Source organism: Schistocerca gregaria, unplaced genomic scaffold (assembly GCF_023897955.1).
Source record: "Schistocerca gregaria isolate iqSchGreg1 unplaced genomic scaffold, iqSchGreg1.2 ptg000599l, whole genome shotgun sequence".
NCBI lineage: Eukaryota > Metazoa > Arthropoda > Insecta > Orthoptera > Acrididae > Schistocerca > Schistocerca gregaria.
Genome location: NW_026061988.1, coordinates 1,700 through 21,281, shown reverse-complemented (window position 1 = coordinate 21,281; position 19,582 = coordinate 1,700). Strand labels below are relative to the sequence as shown.

The 19,582-nt window shown below is 46.8% G+C and overlaps 6 protein-coding genes across 7 annotated transcripts; 3 read left to right on the top strand and 3 right to left on the bottom strand.

The window, feature by feature from the left end:
• Positions 1-4: 4 nt before the first annotated feature.
• Positions 5-2,515, bottom strand: LOC126316768 (pyruvate kinase I-like). The gene is made up of 5 exons (XM_049992862.1): positions 2,261-2,515; positions 2,039-2,196; positions 292-1,957; positions 149-218; positions 5-92 (listed from the first exon to the last, which is right to left on the bottom strand). The coding sequence occupies exons 1-3, from the start codon at positions 2,325-2,327 to the stop codon at positions 605-607; spliced, it is 1,578 nt and encodes a 525-aa protein (XP_049848819.1). The 5' UTR covers positions 2,328-2,515; the 3' UTR covers positions 5-92; positions 149-218; positions 292-604.
• A 15-nt stretch (positions 2,516-2,530) lies between these two features.
• On the bottom strand, positions 2,531-3,274 carry LOC126316824 (probable tRNA (uracil-O(2)-)-methyltransferase; the record flags this gene model as incomplete). Its single annotated transcript, XM_049992919.1, has 2 exons — positions 2,531-2,822; positions 2,877-3,274. Coding segments are annotated over 2 exons (690 nt in total), but the record flags the coding sequence as incomplete, so codon positions are not given.
• Positions 3,275-4,313: 1,039 nt separating this feature from the next.
• LOC126316801 (ER membrane protein complex subunit 7-like) lies at positions 4,314-5,315 on the top strand. Its single transcript, XM_049992893.1, has 4 exons — positions 4,314-4,388; positions 4,501-4,695; positions 4,760-4,823; positions 4,890-5,315. Exons 1-4 carry the CDS (start codon positions 4,348-4,350, stop codon positions 5,232-5,234), a joined length of 645 nt encoding a protein of 214 aa, XP_049848850.1. The 5' UTR covers positions 4,314-4,347; the 3' UTR covers positions 5,235-5,315.
• Positions 5,316-5,326: 11 nt separating this feature from the next.
• LOC126316797 (uncharacterized) lies at positions 5,327-11,240 on the top strand. The gene is made up of 3 exons (XM_049992890.1): positions 5,327-5,543; positions 5,622-7,390; positions 7,474-11,240. The coding sequence occupies exons 1-3, from the start codon at positions 5,417-5,419 to the stop codon at positions 11,155-11,157; spliced, it is 5,580 nt and encodes a 1,859-aa protein (XP_049848847.1). The 5' UTR covers positions 5,327-5,416; the 3' UTR covers positions 11,158-11,240.
• On the bottom strand, positions 11,185-14,256 carry LOC126316799 (uncharacterized). Of its 2 annotated transcripts, XR_007556279.1 has the most exons (5): positions 13,972-14,256; positions 13,789-13,867; positions 13,629-13,727; positions 11,376-13,487; positions 11,185-11,302 (listed from the first exon to the last, which is right to left on the bottom strand). XR_007556279.1 is itself a non-coding variant. In XM_049992891.1 (4 exons), exons 1-4 carry the CDS (start codon positions 14,103-14,105, stop codon positions 12,282-12,284), a joined length of 1,518 nt encoding a protein of 505 aa, XP_049848848.1. In that variant the 5' UTR covers positions 14,106-14,256; the 3' UTR covers positions 11,768-12,281. The 2 variants fall into 2 exon arrangements, 1 of the variants encoding a protein (XP_049848848.1); XM_049992891.1 differs by lacking the exon at positions 11,185-11,302 and having other exon boundaries at positions 11,768-13,487.
• Positions 14,257-14,292: 36 nt separating this feature from the next.
• Positions 14,293-18,664, top strand: LOC126316800 (ER membrane protein complex subunit 2-A-like). Its single transcript, XM_049992892.1, has 6 exons — positions 14,293-14,479; positions 14,679-14,743; positions 14,822-15,193; positions 15,275-15,875; positions 15,949-16,148; positions 16,359-18,664. Exons 1-4 carry the CDS (start codon positions 14,293-14,295, stop codon positions 15,596-15,598), a joined length of 948 nt encoding a protein of 315 aa, XP_049848849.1. The 3' UTR covers positions 15,599-15,875; positions 15,949-16,148; positions 16,359-18,664.
• The last annotated feature ends 918 nt before the right edge of the window (positions 18,665-19,582 follow it).

Sequence of the window (19,582 nt, the reverse complement as noted above, 5' to 3'; positions counted from 1 at the left end):
TTGCGCAAGTTTTTTCTCGAAGTCTCTTCTTTCTTTGATTTGTTGCGCCATTAGAGGATTAACGCGCATCAGTTCTTCGAGCGCCTGTTCGTCTAGTGTCAAAAGAACGAGTTAGAAAATGAGATGACGAAAGAGTTTAAAATTGTACCTTTTGCCTCAAATTTCTGTTCAGTATATAATTCGCGATTTCGTGTTGATAATGCAACATCTGGCTCAAGCTAAGACAGAATATAAGTGAACAAGCCAGGGGCAAATGCGACGTGTCAGAGGCGAATGTGAAAAGAGACATACACAATCTTGTAGGGCAAGAGCCCCAATAAGAAGTGTAACCAAAGCGCCGATAATGTACGGGTTTTTTAGGAATTGATTTAGCCCAAAGATACGTTTAATTGTGGATTTAACACTTGGAGGATCTTTTTGAGGAAGCACCATTAAAAAGTGTCAGGTACATGCCAATAGCAGAAAAAATACTAAAAACCAATGCATGAATCAAAGATCAAATCAAGATATCAGATATCAAATCAAAAGTAAAAAAAAAAACATATTAGACATATACACACATTCGTGTATATGTCTAGTTTCAATAAAGGTGCGTCTTTATTGACTAGAAGACATAATTGACAGAGTTATTTTCAATTTTGACAACTCGGAGCATTGAAGTCTTACCGATGAGGTTATTAAAGGCACCGGAAGTTATGACAACAAGGTCTCCATCTTTGATCAACTTACACTGAATAGCCTTTGATATGCCCTTTTCAGCGGTTACTTCAACACCTTCTATTCCCGAAACCAAATAAGGAATGATTCCCCTGCTTAGGAGAAGAGAGTTTGCTGTGGAAACCTCCGAAGTAACGGCTAGAACAGGACAATGGGGCCTATACTTGCTAATAAGTCTTGCTGTTAGTCCAGATTTGCTAAGAGCTACTATAAGAGAGACTTGAAGATCCCAAGAGGTGCTAACAGCAGAAGTAGCGACAGATTCTGGTATTTGCAATTCCGCTGTTGGAGCAGTATTGCGAATATTCGTGAAATGAGATCGATGATCGGCTTGTTTCTCTGCTTCAAGACAAACACTCGCCATAATTTTTACCGCCTTAACAGGATGGTTGCCATTCGCTGTCTCCCCGGATAACATAACACAATCTGATCCGTCCAAAATGGCGTTATACACATCACCAACCTCTGCGCGAGTAGGACGAGGGTTACGAATCATAGATTCTAACATTTGTGTCGCAGTAATCACAGGTTTTCCAGCTTGATTGCATTTAGTAATCATCATTTTTTGAGCTGTAGCCACGGATGGAAGCGGTATTTCTACGCCCAAATCACCTCTTGCCACCATGACACCATCAGTAACCTCGAGGATTTGATCAAAATTGTCAATTCCTTCTTGATTCTCGATTTTTGCAATGAGGCAGCACCTGGATTCTAAAACCCCCGGAAGTGCTCGAATGTCTAATATGTCCTGCGCCTTCCTTATAAATGAACATGCGATAATGTCTATTTCATTTTTAATCCCGAACTCCACGAATTTTTTGTCTTTTTCCGTTACAGCAGGTAGGTCTACCGAATGTCCGGGCAAGTTCATATTTTTATTCTCACCTATCACGCCCGTATTCTTCACCACACACTTTACTTTACTCACTCCGTCTGTTTCTAACACCCGAAAGGCTATCAAACCGTCTGCCACCAAAATTTTTGATCCCTGGTGAACAGTTTGCGGTAACTTCTCATAAGTCACTGCAACCATCTTATCGTCACCCAGATGTTCCTTATCGGTTGTAAACCAAAACTCTTGATCTGCGTTTAACTGCCATTCTTTCTTGTTGTCCAGAGAAGGGTTCGGCCTCAATTTTATTGTACGAATTTCCGGACCCTTTATATCTAACATGATAGCACAAATCGTATTTTTTATACAACACGCCTTCCTTGTGTTGTCTATGATGCTCTGATGGAACTGTATGTACTTGTTAGATTCCTCTTTTTTTCTGTCAACGTCGTACCATGTATGATACGTATGCATATTTATTGTACGTACGTTAAAGTCCCCATGGGCTGTATTCAGCCTCACACAGCACATTCCAAAATCTAACAAACTGCACAGTAACTGCACGTCATTCGATTTCGGCCCTATCGTGCATATAATTCTCGTCTTTGGGCGCGAAATATGCGTCCCAATGTCATTATTCAATTTGCCTAAGCTTCACGTCAGCATATTTTGATATAATATGTTCGTATACACGAGAAATAAGTATCGTACAGCTTTGGACCTTGCTTTCTCTCCTTTTCAGTGTCGGCGACGCTTTCTCAGTTGGTGACTTCTCCATTAGATCTGTTTCAATAAACTGCCTCAAAATTTTGGCAAAACTGCTTTCAAAAATTATATTGTGCACCACCTGCTCGTTCTCACGCTACAGTTAATGTGTTTATACTCAGCACGAAATGCTCTTTTTCTCATATGAAATAAACTGAGACAATAACCATCGACAAGCTATTTTTTTGTCACGATCACAATAAAAAACCCCCTGTTTTATTTATGCTTTCTACTTTTTTTCTCTCTAGGTACAAATTTTGTAAAGTTTGCATCAGCCAAGCACTGTCGCTGAGCTATTTCAATTGATTCTACTACCGAACTGTCGCTGATGTCAACGGAGCGCCTTCTCCCAATAATAGCGATGTTCCTAGTAGAAGGAATCCTCAAATGCTCAACCTCCACGTCATAACCACAAATAGTAGCAATTTTCTTAATATATAACAAATACGATGCATATTTGGGTATATTACCTTTAGCTGAATATTTCGAGCTGAAATCGTACTCGCAGCTTTAAAAATAGTTAGTTTCTTTTGTGTGTACACTTTAAAAAAAAACCGCATACCATGGGAGAATAAAGAATTTGTTATTTTTTCTCGATGCAATCATTGGTATCCAAGGAGTGAGTTCATCAGGATGATTGGCAATAATCCAATCTTGTTCGAACGAATCATTCAATGGATCAAGTGATTTTTGAAGTAAAGTAACTTCTGGAGAATAGTTCTCCCATATTTTTCTTTTAGCTAAATCAATGCCGTATCCAGTATATCCTTCGTTGGCCAATATGTTCACTAGAAAGCCATTCCCACAGCCAAGATCGACAAAACTAGGTTTGTATTCGGTGGAAGAATATTCTCCATCAAAAGGGTTGCTCCAGAGACTGATAATGAAGCTGGCAATGCCCAAATCCTCGTGGACGTACTTAGACGCGTCGGTGGATTCCGGCTGGTGTGTGCGTTCAAAAAAAGAAGGTCAGCAGGATAATCATAAAGAAGAATGTATTACATCATAAATTGCGTACCCATTGATGAACCCAACTTTTGTATTTTTCTTTAAGTCTTCTATAGTTTTCAGTGTAAATGTCTAATGGTATAACGACGTCATGATGAACGCGCTTAACATATCCTCCTGCTAGGTAGCTTCGAGTCCATTTCTCGATCAATTTAAAGTAAAACTGTGCGATTTTTTTGAGTCTTTCTATGTCGTGGAACAGCGGATCATCGAAAGGGATTACTTCGAAAGTAACGCTTGTTTTAGGTGTGGCTTCTGTTTCAGTTCCTGGCGTATCTTCCAAATGAGGTTGCCTAACTTGGAGTTGAAACGCAAATGCATAGGCTTGTACGTAGTAGTATGGACAGCATTTTGGATCGGGTTTTGGTAAAATTGGGGCAAATTCGCAGCGATGAAGATCAAATTGGTGAATAACCCAGTCTTCAATATTAGGTTTTCTGAGATAGTCCTTCGGATATATTCGCCTTCTGTATTGAGCTCTAGATTTTTTCATTGAATCGTCGAAGTGTATAAGGGATTTATCAGCAGTCGGCTGGCCATCGAGCCAAACGTCCAAAATTTCGATTTTGTGAATTTGTTTATATTTTGTAAAAGAAAGCCATTTGACCTATAAAGGAGAAGATGAGGTTAACCTTCAGGTTTACGTGTGGCGTAAATGAGGGGGAAAAGAACGTTTACAAAAGAATCCCACCAAGCCTCGACAGGACAGCAGATATCGGATTGTTCGATTACTGTCCATTTTCCCTGGTGAACAGGTGGATGCAAGAAGGGATTCTGGTAGTCTGACGTTTTGTCCACAAGCGTCTTAAAAAAAAATGGTGAGAAAATGGTAGAAGATAAGCGCGGACCGCATGTTTGAGAGTGGGAACAATACCATCGGTATAGAGTGTGTATTTGATGTTTCATCGAATGAACCGCGCCTTGAAAAGGGCAAGATTAAGCGAAAGTAATTTTTTTAAAAACGCTATTTTTATTCGAGCTTTTCACATTTGCTATAGAAAGGAGATGCAGCACGCAATCATATCATGCTGAAAGATCGGATAGTTGGCATCTCCGTGCTAGTTTTGTATGTACACCTTGCAAGTGACCGTGACGAAAGGGGCGCCATAAAAAACTGAACGTATGAAACCTGTCGGTGAAATTATGTGTTCGCTGATGAGTCTTTTCGTGTGTGAAAGATTTTGGACGTGTTGCGCGGTTGAAGCGCGTGAATGTTTAGACCGTGGCGATGTGGATGGCCGGCTAAGTTTCGACGTCGATCAGGCAGGTGAGGTTGGCGAGGCTTGGAAACACAGATTTGAATCAACTCGAGCGTATCTGGTAAATGGAGAAGAACGTTGGGAATCGCTCATATCTAATGGCAGCTTTAGTTTGTACGTCGGATTAACAGCACGTGATTACATTTGTCTCGCACTGAAAATATTTATTGTGTCTAAGTCGTGGTGTGTGCGCCGGCGAGTACCAGCTGCAAATACAGAGCGCATACTACGAATTCTCTCCTGTACGTGTTATAATAGATTTGTGAGGGTACAGCAAAATGCGTTCGAATGTAACCTTTTTAGCACAGGTGCAGGTGATAGTGACAGGTGATAGACATGCTAGATCTGAAGATTTTGCTGGTGTGAGCGGGGTGATAAAGCCTAGAAGGCAACTCAGATACGATCGGCCGGAACTGTCGGCGACAATCGCACTTAAAAGCGTATTATCCAGCCCCTTGATACTAATGATGCCAATTGGAATAGGAGTGATCATGCTGAACTATTTAAGTCCAGAGATAATGCAAGAAATTCATACAAATGCTGGTCAGGATGGTCGATCGAAATCGAGCAAGCTTTCTCGTAATCGATTACCAAAGTTACTCTTCCTAGATGACGCTGAATCTCGTTCTATTTTCTCGGTGGAGAGGTCTTGAATATGGTTGCCCATAGAAGGAAAAAACACATTTATGCAGTGTGATAATACATTAATATACATAGACAGTAATTTTATGAGATGTAAATTTTCACTTTACGTTTATTGTGTAGTTGATGACAGCTGCTCCGTATCAGCCGTTCTCTTTAAATCAGCTATAGTATACAGACGACCAGCTAAAACATGAAAAAATCTAGCACTTGGCTTCAGTACAGGTTGCTTTGCGCAAAGAGATTTCAAATTTGCTACAGAAATTCCTCTCTTGTAAAACTTGCTCTGCTCCCTGTCCTGATTGTCCTTGTCCACTATGGTATATATGAATAAGACGATCGCCAAAATGGAGCCTCCTCATGGAGAGTAGAAAATACTAACTCAGAGCCCTTCTTAGTCATAAATGTCGCGTTTAGTAATATGGATGGATACGGAGACCTGCGAGTAAATGAATACGATTTTATAGACAAAATCCCAGACTATTGCGCAAACAAGAGTAGCGACAAGCAATGCTATAATATGGTGTACGCGCCTGCAAACGCACCATGGGTAGGTGATATGATGAAGGAGCTTGCCAATGCGTCTGGCTTGAGCGTTGAAAGCTTCAAGGGTATCGACTTAGGAGGGAGTGATAGCTACCAATCGCTTGTCGAATTCATAAATGATACTTTGGGTAAGAAGAACCATTTTCAGGGCTTCAGCCTTTTTTATGATGGCAAGATGCCCTATGACCTTATAAAAGTATCAGACCACATTGTCAAGAACCAAATGTTTCTAGCCGATCAGCTGAATGCCATTTCCGATTCCATTTCTGGTAAATCCCCGCAAGAAGTTATTTCAGAATGGATAAAAATTTTTAGCCAGATTCCAGGACTGATGGAGATTCTCGATGTCACGCCCGAAAAAAATGCGAAGCTCATTGAAATTCTTGGAAGCAGCAACAGTACACCACCATCCAACCCGTCTTACCTAACGTTCTATTATGCCAACACCACTAGCCTCCCTTTTGTTCAGGCCACTGTCCACTTGGCTGAGAAATACTGCTTTTATCGCCATTTCGCTGACAAGGGCTTAAATACGTCTGGAATCCAGTACAACATTGAATACAGCGGATATCCATCGCCTCTTGGCTCGATCACCATGTTTGGCCTTTCCGAGATCGTTGCTGCCGTCCTATACAATCTCATTTCCACTATCATTTTCTCGGCGATTTTGTCTGACTTAGTCAACGAAAAATACTTTCAGTTGCGTACAACACTTCATCAGGCAGGCTTGACTAGAACGGCTTACTTCCTGTCCTGGATAACCTATATTCTCGTCGTGTCTTTTATCTCGGCCTTGACGATGTGCACGATTGGCGTGGCCTTACCGCTCGAGATGTTCCGCAACTCGAATTTCCTCGTCTTGCTCATTATTTATTTTACGCTCAACTTCTCTATGGGGTGCCTCGCGCTGTTCATATCCACCTTTATCCAAGTTCCAAACAGTGCTTTGACGGTGAGCTACGTGATCATCATGCTCGGCGCATTTCTGCAGTTCTTCCTCGTCATCGGCAACGGCCTAGTCGTACAACTTACTCAGGCTTCCACCTCTGTTACCACCATAATTGTTCGCGTGATTCTCAATATGTTTCCCTTCGGCGTTTCCGCGTACATCTACAACATCATCATAGCGCTCACTTCTTACGTCAATAAGGCGCCAATCGGACTGGGGTTCTCCTCGTTTACCGAGGAGTACGCCGAGTTGCTTCCCTACTATCCGACGCTGCTTTCCATCTACTATAGGCTGTGGATCATCGCCCTGGTCGCTCTGATCCTTTACTGGTACTTCGACAACGTGCTGTTCAAGGTTGATCTAAAAAGACGTCCAGCTTACTTCTTCCTCACGCCCAGCTACTGGGGTATTCGGCGCAAGAGGCGCTCCGCAGAGACCGAGCAGTCCGTCTTTGAGCCGCACCTGGATTCCTGTGACTCGGCCGACTCGAGCGCCGAAGATGAGTATCGACGCGCAGTCGAAGCGGCTCAATCGGATATGGAAAAGGACATTGCCATCAATGCCATCAACGTCACCAAAGTGTACAGGCCCTGGTATTCGAGAGAGCGTAAAGCGTTCACTGCCGTCAACCATTTGTCTCTCTCGATCAAAAGGGGCGAGTTCTTCACGATCGTACGGACGCGCGCGGGATGCATCGTCTCACACATATTTTGACAGGTACAGAATTCTGACGGTTTTATTTTTATTTTTGACAGCTTGGCCACAACGGTGCCGGAAAGACGACGCTGTTCTCGGTCTTGAACGGTCGGTCTTCGATGACGGACGGGTACGCGCACTATTTCGGCTACGGCTTGAGGGACGACCCGGAGACGGTGCGCAACATGATGGGGTGCTGCTTGCAGCACGACACGTTTTGGCCGGAATTGACGGCGCTGGAGCACTTGGATCTGTTTCACCGGCTTCGGGGCGTGGAGAAGGGGGAGCTGAAGGATCAGGGAATGGAGCTGTTGAGGCTGCTGGACTTGGAGGGGGTCGCCAACCAGAAGGCCGACTCGTTCAGCGGCGGGATGAAGCGTCGGTTGAGCTTCGCGATCAGTTGTACGGGGGACCCGCAGATTTTGTTCTTGGACGAGCCGTCGAGCGGGTTGGACCCGGAGAACTACAAGCGCTTGTGGCAGGTGCTGCAGTCGATGAAGGGTCGGGTGACGATTGTGTTGGTGACGCATAACATGATGGAGGCGGAGCTGCTGAGCGACCGGGTGGGCGTGATGGTGAACGGCCAGTTCAAGGCGATTGGGACGGTGCTGGGTTTGAAGAGCAAGTTCGGGTACGGGTACCAGATAACGGTGTGCACAGAAGAGGGACAAAACGAGGCGGTGGCGAGGAACTACCGAGAAAAGCACCCGTACCTGAACGTCAGGGAGTGCGAAGGGGACAAGACGCGGCTGGAGATGGACGTGAGGAAGTGCGACATTGAGCGCATACCCGAGCTGTTGTCGACGCTGGAGAGGGACGGTGCGGTAAAGGCGTGGAACGTGAGCCAGTCGTCGCTGGAGTCGGTGTTCATGTCGATAGCGGAGAAGTACGATTTGAAGAAGGTGTACGACGACGACTCAAAAATGTCAGAAAGGAAGAGAGCGAAAGAGGAGAAGAAAGTTAAGGCGTTAGAGAATTCGAAGAAGGGTTTCGACAACAATGAGGTACCGGCGGGTGAAAAAGTGAAGTCGTATCCTTTGTCGGCGCTATTCGAGCTGAGTTGGGTGCTGCAGTTCCGTCGAAATAGATATTCGACTGGCTTCGTGATACTTTTGCCCATTCTCGTTTTGATGTTGTTGGTGCCGCTGCGGAGCTATTTGAGGTCGGAGTATCAAAATTCCGCCTCGAGCCTTCCCTTGACAGGCATTCCGATAGCGAACTTCAACTCGTTCATGTCGCCGACCCGCAGCATGTGCCGATCGTATTGCGATTTCGCGCGACAGGTATCGCCCGATCCGTCGGTGGACCTGAGTCTGCTTGGATTCGACGCAGAAGGAAAATTCGCCGGCGAGTTGGGCACCACATACTTTAGCTATTTTCCCGAACACTGGTGCCTCTTCTCTGAGTTCCCCCCCCCGCCGGTGCTCACAACGAACGACGAACGTCAGTTCCGAGAGGAGATGTACGACTCCATCAAAAACAGAGTCAGCTCAGCCCCGAGTACCGATATGCAGTCTTTCAACGTGTGCGCTGCGCCCCTTCCTTACGTGCATACTGAATTCCACGATTTGTCGATTGACTTGCGGAATGCGACCGCGCCGATCGCCAACATGAACGTCAAGCTCTCCGTGAACGACTACGTCGACAAGTATTCCCCGTACATCCGCTACTTCATCCGGCGAGACGTCTCCCTGGTCGCGAGGGATTCCAAAAGCATCGACAAAGACTCTTTCGAGAAGTTGAACGTTTTCGCGCGCATTCAGGAATTCGTCATCCACCTCAGGCTCTACCGAGCCTTTCTCTCCGCGAGCATCGGCCCCGCTGCCGAGGAAATACCGTCCGAGGTCGTATTCGTGCCCATTCCGCCGGAGGACAACACGGAACTCATCGACCAACTGATAGCCGAAATCTTCAGCATAGGCATTCTCCCCTACTCCTTCTCCCTGTTCATCCCGCTCTCACTATACGGACTCGCCAAGGAAAACAGCGACCGCACCAAGAAAATGATGTACATCCACGGGCTCCCTCCGGCCTACTACTACATCAACGTCGCCCTCACTTGGGGCGTCATCTACTTGGTTTCCTCGATTCTGTTCATATTCTTTGGCCTCGCCTTCGACATTGACTTCATCGCCGCGTCCACGTCCGCATTCTCCCTGATCCTCTTGGGCTGGGGTCTCGCTTTCATATCTTTCGTCCTACTTGTCTCCACCTTCATCTGCACCACGAGCACAGCCGTCTTCGTCGGGTTCGGCGTCGCCATCTTCCTCTGCACCGCCGTCAGCTCGGTCGCCGTGCAGCTCTACGATCCCACGGACTCGTTCCTGCACCCGCTTCCCACCTGGCTCTACTTCTGGCTCCAGACCTGTCTTCTCAGGTGCCTGAAGCTCATCAGCACCCGCAAAGACGGAGCGCCCTTGGTCGGACAGATATGGGAACCACCCCTAAACACCGAATTCGTCCGCAGTCTCTCCTTCCTCTACGTTTGCGCGTTGGTCTACTTCGTCCTCTTCCTGATCTCGTTGATCTTCTACACCGGCGATTTCAGCTACCCTCACTACCTCGCCGTCCGTCTCTGGACCTTCGTCGCCGAGCTCCCCCGCAGAGCGCTGCGCCGCTTTTTCCCCGCCAAGCGCCCCAGTCCCGAGGCCGCCCCCCTCCTCGCTGATCCCAGCTTGCCCATCCAAACGGGAATAAAAGACGTCCAGGCAGAGGAAGCGCTCGTTTGCCAATACGTCGCCGGCGACTCGCTCCCCGACACTCCGCTCCACAACTGGCCCCTCGTCATCCAGGGACTCCGCAAAAAATACCCCGGCGGAAAGGTCGCCGTAAAGGAGTTCTATCTCCACGCGCCCCTCTCCACCTGCTTCGGACTCCTCGGCGAAAACGGCGCCGGAAAGTCCACCCTCCTCTCCATGCTCACCGGCACCATCCCCATCACCAGCGGCACCGCCTACATATGCAGCTTCGACATCTCCCGCCAACTCTCCAGCGCCCTCAAGTGCATCGGCTACTGTCCCCAACACGACGTCCTCTGGGGCGAACTCACCGTCCAAGAACACCTCGAATTCTATGCCAGACTCGGCGGCGTCCGCCCCTCCAAATCCCGCAAATACGTCAAGAAATTCCTCTGGGACGTCGGACTCTACCACTGTCGGCACCGACAGAGCTCCAAACTCAGCGGCGGCATGAAGCGCCGACTCTCTCTCTCCATCGCCATCTGCGCCAACAGCTACGTCGTCTTCCTCGACGAACCCTCCTGCGGACTCGACGTCATGAACAAACGCCAAATATGGCACATCGTCCAAAACAACAAGCACGGACGCACCGTAATCATCACCACTCACGGCATGGACGAAGCCGAAACTCTCTGCGACAAAATCGGCGTCATGGCGCAGGGATCGCTCTGGTGCTACGGCAACCCCCAATACATCAGAAACCTCTACAACCAAGGCACCTACCTCCGCGTCGTCTTCTCCGACGAAACCCTCGGCTCCAACTTCATCAAACAACGCATCCCCTCCTCCGTCGCCAAATACAAATTCTCGAAGACGACGCAATACTACGTGCCCTCTTCTCAACCCCTCTCCTCTGTCTTCCAAACTCTACTCAACTCGTCCACTCAAACCTCCGGTATCGAGGATTGGGGACTCTCTCAGCCCGGACTCGAATACGCCTTCGAACAAATCGTCAATCACGTCCGCAATCAAAACCCCTCCACCACCTCTGTCTCCCACGCGTAAAACACCTCTCTATTTCTCTGAATAGACCCACCAAAAACGCTCTACCTCTTCAACTCGACAAAAATAAGTTCAAAAAAAAAAAACGGCTTTTTACTTCTCTCTCTCTCTCTCTTCAGAACGGAACGACCCACAACTCTAGCTCCATCTTGATTTTTTCAAACGAAACGACCATCAGCAACCTTTCACCCTGCAAAAAAAAAAAAACAATGCGCGCGTACTCGTGTCTCATCTTCCTTCCCAACTGGTACAGCTGCACCGTCTCGTTGCTAAGATGACACGCGAACAACAACATGTTTCTCGGCTTCACCACCCACGCAAACCGCCTACAACACACAAGTACTTAATTCCTTCCGCCCTCTCTGCCTCGACAGGAACCTCTCTCTATCGGCACGCATACATGAACAACATCGAATACACACACATCGCCGCCGTCATGGGACCTGATATGGCCTCCGGTGGCTTCTTCGAATCTATCAGCCCCTACACCCCAAAGTAGCGCAATGAAATGAATTCTTGTCAGCGCCAAACTCGCGCCTGCTTCAAAAAAAAAATTTAGTCGCTGACGAGCACGACAAGTTTTTGACGTACAGCAATCTTTTTTTCATGCGTCAAAACCCCCCCCCCCCGTTCAGGTACGTGCAGAGGCGACAATTCGGAGAAAGGCCGGTTAGATTCGCAGAAGGCACACTCGCCTCAACCCCCCTTTTCCCTGCCAGACAAGACCACTGTCTCTCTGCAGCCCGCCTCCCTCAATGCATGCGTACGACAAATCCCCAGTTGGCCAGGGGACCCCAAAAATGGGTGGACATTAAGTAGCTCCGAAACTCGGGCTTCAGCAGCTTAGATGCATAAACACTCAACGACATAACACATACAAAGATCTCGACACGCCAAATGAGAATGCGACTCTTGGCAAATTTCAAATTTAAAAAGAAAAAAAAAAGCGGTTCGCAAAAACTCCTGAAAGCTGCGGTACTTGGAGAGTAAAAAATACATTCTGAAAGGTTCTGTGTTTGCCGAAACGCGTTGCCTTTACGAAAAACTTCTTGCGCCTTTCATACTATGGAATACAGAGCACCACTCAGCACCCCTTCGAATGAGCAAATAGATGCGTCCTCGACGCATCAATTACGCCTTTGAAATTGTGGTCCATCGGTCCGAGATTCTGGAAATGCTTGAAACTGTTTTTGAGAGAAGAAGCTAGATTCACCGGAGTGTGCACTTTTGACGGTACCCAAGTTGTTGACATTCGCGGGTATTTGGGTGGGAGACTGATGGTACGAGGCGTTTTGGAACAAGTCTAAAATCGGTGAAGCATTTCGCTCCGTCTGATTCAATTTGACCTGTGATGAGATTATTGGAGATGATGAGGTAGAAGTAAAAGGCTGCAAGGACAATAAACCTGATTGACTAGAATCTTTTGTTGAATCGACACGTTGATCAACTACAGATTCTATCCACGGTTTTGGACTGAGAGATAAGCCGCCAAACTCAGACGAAAACGGATCACCTTTCGAAGAAGACTGAACATTATCTGATAATAAACTCATTAAGTCTGATTTTGGCGATGTAGACCCAACGTTTTTTCCCAATTTTTCTAAAATGTCTCTTTTTCGTGACGCAATTTTTACAAAGGCGTTTCGGACATTTTCTGTCGATTCTCGTCGATCTAGCTTCTTCTTCGATTTTTCAGAATTTTTGCGTAGGTGCAACATTTGCCTACTGTTCTTTAGCCTGTAACTTGCTGTATTCGTGTTGATGGCGTCGTACCTCTTCATTATGTCTACAATTTGATCGTTGATCAAAAACAGTAAATTTGTTTCTTGTTCACTCAGATTCATGTTCCCCTGCTGCATCCATCCGATAATACCTTGGTGCCAATTCTTCATCAGCGGTATTACTGAGTGCAATGCATCGCTTTCCTCCAATGGTTTTTCATTGATCGACGCGCGGCTGAGTGCATCCGTCGCTATTTTCCATGCCTCATCGAAGTTTCTGACCAGCTCCTCTATTTTTGGGTTTCGGATGTTCGCGCAAAGCTGGCGATATTGCCTTTGTACAGTCGTATTGGACAACTGATCCGCCAACGACCTATCGTAATCTCTCTCCTTTCCAACTCCTGTAATTATGTTATCAATCCCTTGCATCCGACTTGACGTCGGATTGACAGAGCTAGGGGGTTCGAATATCTCTCGATGTGGCGGGAAATTCAAATGATGCAAGTATAATAGCTTGTTGTACGTCTGCATAAAATTGTATTCAGATTCACCAGTATAATACGTCCCGAGCATTTGAATTATCTGCAGCATCTCATCTCGTGCTCGTAAATACTATATGAGTATTGAAAGAGGGACAACACGTAACGTAAGTCAATTCTCCATTCTCTCGGTCGCCTCAAAAATAAGCGCGACTACTTTCAGCTCGCTAAAAAAATTGTGCGAGCCCATTTTTAGCGCGACCAAAGCACGAACCTTTGTAGTAAGCACAAAATTCATAATTGCGTCTTGATACTTCTTCTTAGAGTATACAGGAATAAAGCATAAGCAGTTCTGCAGAATAGTCTTAAGCAACTTAACAATATATGTGTTACTTTAGCTGCCAAATCTATTCTCTTTTCCTCTGTTTTCATACCTCAATCGTCAGGCATGCCTTCGTCTCCGTACTTGCGTTGGTGAGCGTATCCTCTATCGACTTCATAAACAAACTCGCCCTGAGCTCTCCTCATCAGTTATATCAATCGTCATTGCACTAGTGTACATGCATCTATCAAGAATTGTGTATGCGCAGAAAATAACACAAAAACCTATGACGTACAATGATGGATTGTTGTTGATCTTGTCCACAACCTCCAAGTTCTTCTCGTAGTCAGCCTGGAAAAGAAAGTCGTTCGTGCATTTATTCACACAATCCTTCACGAGTTCAATATTGCGTTGCATAGAAAAATTCATGATGCCCCACTGTCTATACCAACGCAACCACCTGCACGAGCAATCAATTCGATGAGAGCAATATGTATCGTAACCAGGAAAGGCGTAGGGTTTCTATTGTTTTTATGTCAAAAAAACAAACTTTTTCTAGTAGCGCAAAAAAACAGTAGAGGTGTAACTGAACCCACGCGAAGGTTGTGTCAGACGTATGCATGCCGAGTTCAGGGCATTGAGAGAACGTCTGCAAGTTTCAAACACCGCTTTAGAACCCGGGTTTCAAGCAGTCAGAAAATTCTGCAGGCTCGTACGCGAGCATCAAATGCAAGAGTTCCACCTGATTGCTAGGCACGGGGGAGCGCTTCTAAGCAAGCACAAGCATAAACTAGGAGATGAAGGTAGGTTCTTGACCGCTCTTAAGAAAATTGAAAAGGTCAAATTCATGGAACTTGATGTACGCATATTTGCATGCGTTTATCATTTTTTGCATCTGATTTGTCTATTCTCCGCCAAAGCTATACGGACATAGACGAACGATTACCGAGTACAGTGCGGCATATATGGCATTTTTTTAACTTGTATTTTCGTATCGCGAAGCTTACATCTTAGCAGAACAAGTATTCGTGGCCGCTCTGAATATTGGAGCGCTCGGCTCTGCAGAGGTGCGCTTAGGTACTTTAAAGGGAGATGGAACTACAGATAGGGGCAATGGCTCACTCAATTTTTACTTTCTTGTTCAGCAATGTCTTTCCTTTTTGACAACATCGGTACCCAACGGAAAACGGGTTTTGAGGTTGAAGGGCATGCTCCGTGAAGCGCAAGGCCAATTTTACGAGGCGAGCAAGATCTATCGCGATATTCTGGAAAAACATCCCGCCGATTCTTTGACATACAAAAGGCTCATCGCAATAGCCAAGGCAACTTGCACCAATGAATATGTGATCGAATTACTAGTTGAATATTTGAACACTTTCATGTTGGACGCTGAGGCTTGGCAAGAGCTCCTGGATGCCTATTTGAAGCAATGTTGCTATCAGCATGCTGCGTTTTGTTGTGAGGAGCTTATTTTGCTGCAGCCACAGAATTACCATTTTTACGTTTTGTACGCTGAAGTACGTATAAATTTTTATTCTTTTGTGGACTGAATTGTGCGCGTACAACTTTTGACTTCTGACAAACGCATGATTTTATAGATTTTGTACACTCAGGGTAAATTCAAGAATTACATGCTAGCCAGAAAATATTATTCATTTGCTCTGGAGTTATCTGAAGAAAACAATGTCCGTGCGCTGTGGGGTTTGGCTTTGACAACTGAGGTTATTCGGAAGAATTGGCCCAATGCGCTAAATAAAAAAGAACTTGACATGAATTCAAAGTTGTTTCAATTGGCGAAGGATATGTTGTTATCAGATGGTGCCAGTCATCAGTCCAGCCATTTGCAGCATCTCCTCGACGTAGATAACGCGACCCTAGATCGACTGCAATTCACATTCAGCCATAAATGCAAAAATGATTAAAAAGAGAACCTTGCAGAAGCAACCCTTATAAACCCTCATGCAGATTGAATATGCAGAATTCATAACACGTGCTCAGAGTGGGATTTTGGCAGGTCGAGTCTCCCCCGCATAAAAACAATGTCTATCATTTTCTCTGTGGAGGGCCACAGGCTCTATGTGGGCATATTGTATAGAGTGGCCGCGGCTTTCAGCGCCTTTCGCGCTTGGGATTGCTCCTTTGGGCATCATTTTTGTGCGACCCATAAATATTTCTGGTGCCATGTGCACATGCGGAATGGTAAAGGAAAGAAAAACCGCTTTTAATATTTTTCTGGATTTGTCACTTATATTTATAGAATTATTCTGTTTAGGGTGGTAGAAATCAATTGTGTCAAGTGAAATCATATGGTTTTTCCCTTTACAGATGTTACATCAGAATCTATGCAAGAACAGCTTCTGGATCGTTTTTTGAAGCAAGTTGGCCAGAGGGTGTTACCCAGTTGCTCTGATAACTCTTCGGAGCTAGACGCATCAAGAATGTCATCAGAGAAAAATAGCCGCAAGGAGCCACGTATGCTTAGTTTTTACAGCGAGACTGGGACTTTTTTTTTTTTTGCTTTTGATATCTGGTCGTATTGCGTGTACATTTAATTGAGTGCAGAGTTGACGTCTTTAGCGTTTCATGGGAACGCCTGACTCGAGAGGGATGCTTGCGATTTTTCTGACGTTGCATTTTTCTCGCTTTATTTTGATGGGAGCGACTGTTTTTTGTCGTCCTTAGTTTCGAGAACGGAAGGACCCTTGACAGACGAGAGGTTGTCTGCGCCGGAAAGGGGAGAAGAGAGTACATCTGATTCTTCTCGCGTTCGAACGAAAGATGGCTTTGCTGTCGATGACGTGTTGGAAACCCAGGGCCCGTTAGGCACTTTACTCTCGGCGGTAGAGGATGCGCGAGACAACGACGTTGCTGTCGAGGAATCGAGTGATTCCGAATTGGTATGTCAGTATGGATTTGAGGGCATGGATTCCTCAGGCGAGTCATCGTTCGAAGACGGCGGATTCAGGAGCGAGGAGAAAAAAAGCCGTGGCGACGCTGTCCTTCATAGCTTGACAGATACGGACGAAGCTTGGAGGGCGAGCGGTGAATTGCCTTTGAAGTCACCGGTAGTTAAAGAAGGGGGTGCGGACAGAGGCCGAGGGGATAAAGGTCAAGGCGACCTCGTCAATTTTTTCTGTGCCATAGATGAGACCAAGTTTGTCGACAAAGAGGCGTCAATGGATGATGATATATCAGAGGACATTATTGAAAACGTTGAAATGTCTGATTGCGAAGACTTACCTGTTAAGGGTTCGTCTTCTGTTAAAGGGGTGAAGGACTCGTCGTTGAACGGCAATCAAGAGGGTTTGTTATCTCAGGTGAAACACGATTTCCTGTTTTTGTACAAGAACGTGCCTATTTATCTCTACAATTCGGATCGTGTCGAAAGCACGTCGAGTCTGTTTTCTGGAATTTCTTTCGTGATCACGGGCATTCGTGGATTGGAGAATAATGAGCCTTGGCCGGATCAGTTGAAGCGGTTGATCAGGAAAAATGGTGGAAAAATCCTCAATTTTCGCACTGAGCCGCGTCGTCGAAACGGGAACTATTTAGCTGGGAACTCTTCGCAACTCGCGTTACCGAGAGCTATTCTCGTGTCTGGCAGGCCCCAGAGGACATTGAAGTACATATATGCCTTGGCTCAGGGTGTGCCGTGTGTTCATTATCAATGGATTTTGAATTCTTTGACATATGGGACGACGCAGCCTTTGTTTCCTTATTTTCTTCCAGCTGGATATACACCGACGGGGCAGTTGGTCCAGCTGCCAGAGTGGTTCATGCTTGAGGATCAGAGCGAAGTGAGTCTCCTGCAAAGGCATCCGTTTGCCTCCGTGAGTTCGAACGGGGATTCTTGCGATCTCGCTCGAATAGAAGTTTCGGGCATCAACGAGTTCAAACAGCAGTGGAAATCCATTTTGAAGTATGCCGGCGCTATGACTGTACACAGAGTGGGGGGGTTCGACTCGCTTAGCAGAAGAGTGGACTACATTTTGTCGGACAGCAATCCCAAGCCCTATATTTTGTCTTGGGTCAAGCAAAAGCAGGTGCCTCTATGCAGCACGGAATGGGCCGTGCAGACGCTCATCCAAAGGAAGATTCAAGACCCGAACAGTCACAAGAGCTATAGGATCCATGTCGACGAAGAGGGCTGGTAGCTCGAATTCGCCGACGCGGCATTTGTGAGTGTATAGGACTAGGTGACTTTGGCACCCGGAAGGAAATTTGCGAGTCTCAGAGCCGGGCCGTGAGAGGTCGGGCCCATCGGAGACAGCGGCGTCTCGAATTAGGGTGGGTGTGTGCGTGCGAAGGAGTGCTGCGAACAGCTGTCAAAAAAGGTGGATTGGCACCAGCAAAGTCGTGAGGGGGGGTATTCGGGTTGCAAATGTGCCCCGCGTGCGATCGGAGGAGCGGAAGCCGTGGTCGCGATTCGGAGCAGAGGAAGTCATAAAAACACCGTTCAGAAAAACGACCGCGACAAAGAAGGTCCTTCGGCACAGCGAAATGTGTGCTGTAAACACCGCGTACACATGTGTGGAGAGACATGTGTGTATGTGAGTATGGTTTCGCGTTCGTACACGCAAAATGCGCGAGTGTATATAAGCTGTAGAGGCGATTTAAGGATAGGTTTTTTTAGTCGCCTGTTAGTCGACTTATACTCTACGTAGTGCCATGACCCCTGCGTCTGGCAGTTCTTCGACCCTATGCGAGGCAGCCGATTCCGCTACCGGAGATGAGGTGTTGCTAGATGTTGGCGAGGCAAATCGCGTAGCAGAGATGTGTGCAAGACAATTGACGAAGTTGCAGGTGGCGGGCTTTTCGCAGGACCTTCAAAACCAGTATATCGACATTTACACGAAGGTTGTGTGCCCGGAGGATTTGCACGCCTTGTTCGACGAATACTTGCTAGAGGTTCGTGTGCCAGTTTTTTTTTAAAAAAATAAACGAAGCAAATTGGGATTTGTTGTGCTCTCACGAGCTCGATGTGCTAACGTGTGTTCAGCATGGCAAGGGCAGGAGTAATGTCGTTCAGTCCCTGAGATCTTGCGACCCCATTTCTCTGGACACGTTGGCGATCGGCTCGCCCAACCTTTTGTTCTGCATGGTAGGCGAATCCGGTACTGGAAAGACTTGTATGCTGATTCGCTTGAATTATCTGCTCACTTGTCATCACAGCCAAATGCTACAGCGACTTTACTGCCAAGACACGACTTGGGCCTATTTCGAGCAGTACGCTCCTTCGGAGTCCACTCGACACCACCATCCAGGCAGAGACGACAGACCGGAGGACGTGGACGCGCCCTATGCCGTGCCGTCGTGTTATTCTCACCTGATTGGCACCAACTTGGCGACCAAAACTGCCAACGCTCGCAAACCGCAGCGATTGGTTTCAATATACGTGCTCGCCTCCGACCTGCTAGAGCACTCCGTGTTCGTCAATGACCAGCTGTCCGTACACTTGGAAGAACTTCTCAAGGCAGCATACCAAACATACCAAAAATTTTGCTCTCAATCTAACCCGTCCGTGTCGCAAAGCGTCTACCTTTCCGCCTATCGTTTCATTCTCCTCTCCGCGCCCGTCACAAGCATATTCCTGCTGGTCGACGGATTCGATTCCCTCCACAGCGCTTCCAGAGCGCTGCTCCTCAACCACCTCCACAAGTCGCTCTCTCGGTTCAATAGCGTCCTCTTCCGAGTGTTCGTAGCCGGACGGCCGTTTTCCTACTTCAAACTCTTTCAAGACATGCCCCCATCCATCTATTTTCTCTACCTCGACAAGCTCGTTTCCCACCAGCTCAAGTCGCTTTTCTACGCTTCCTTCTCCGCCCCCTCCGTCGCCTCGTACCTCGACCGCCTCCCGCCCCACGCCCCTCGAGCGAGACTTCACCAGGTCTTCCTGCGCACTTGCC

Coding starts and splice junctions, on each gene's coding strand:
- LOC126316797 (XM_049992890.1), top strand. CDS start 5,417: ATGAAAAAATCTAGCACTTGGCTTCAGTACAGGTTGCTTTGCGCAAAG. Junction 5,544..5,621: donor GATTGTCCTTGTCCACTATG/GTATATATGAAT, acceptor AGCCCTTCTTAG/TCATAAATGTCGCGTTTAGT. Junction 7,391..7,473: donor GGGGCGAGTTCTTCACGATC/GTACGGACGCGC, acceptor TATTTTTGACAG/CTTGGCCACAACGGTGCCGG.
- LOC126316799 (XM_049992891.1), bottom strand. CDS start 14,105: ATGAATTTTTCTATGCAACGCAATATTGAACTCGTGAAGGATTGTGTG. Junction 13,728..13,788: donor AGGCATGCCTGACGATTGAG/GTATGAAAACAG, acceptor TATATTGTTAAG/TTGCTTAAGACTATTCTGCA. Junction 13,488..13,628: donor ATTTTGTGCTTACTACAAAG/GTTCGTGCTTTG, acceptor ATACTCATATAG/TATTTACGAGCACGAGATGA.
- LOC126316800 (XM_049992892.1), top strand. CDS start 14,293: ATGCATGCCGAGTTCAGGGCATTGAGAGAACGTCTGCAAGTTTCAAAC. Junction 14,744..14,821: donor GAGCGCTCGGCTCTGCAGAG/GTGCGCTTAGGT, acceptor TTTCTTGTTCAG/CAATGTCTTTCCTTTTTGAC. Junction 15,194..15,274: donor TTTACGTTTTGTACGCTGAA/GTACGTATAAAT, acceptor ATGATTTTATAG/ATTTTGTACACTCAGGGTAA.
- LOC126316768 (XM_049992862.1), bottom strand. CDS start 2,327: ATGGAGAAGTCACCAACTGAGAAAGCGTCGCCGACACTGAAAAGGAGA. Junction 2,197..2,260: donor AGAAAGCAAGGTCCAAAGCT/GTACGATACTTA, acceptor CGTGAAGCTTAG/GCAAATTGAATAATGACATT. Junction 1,958..2,038: donor CAGCCCATGGGGACTTTAAC/GTACGTACAATA, acceptor AAGTACATACAG/TTCCATCAGAGCATCATAGA.
- LOC126316801 (XM_049992893.1), top strand. CDS start 4,348: ATGCTGAAAGATCGGATAGTTGGCATCTCCGTGCTAGTTTT. Junction 4,696..4,759: donor TCTAATGGCAGCTTTAGTTT/GTACGTCGGATT, acceptor ATTGTGTCTAAG/TCGTGGTGTGTGCGCCGGCG. Junction 4,824..4,889: donor CATACTACGAATTCTCTCCT/GTACGTGTTATA, acceptor TTTTTAGCACAG/GTGCAGGTGATAGTGACAGG.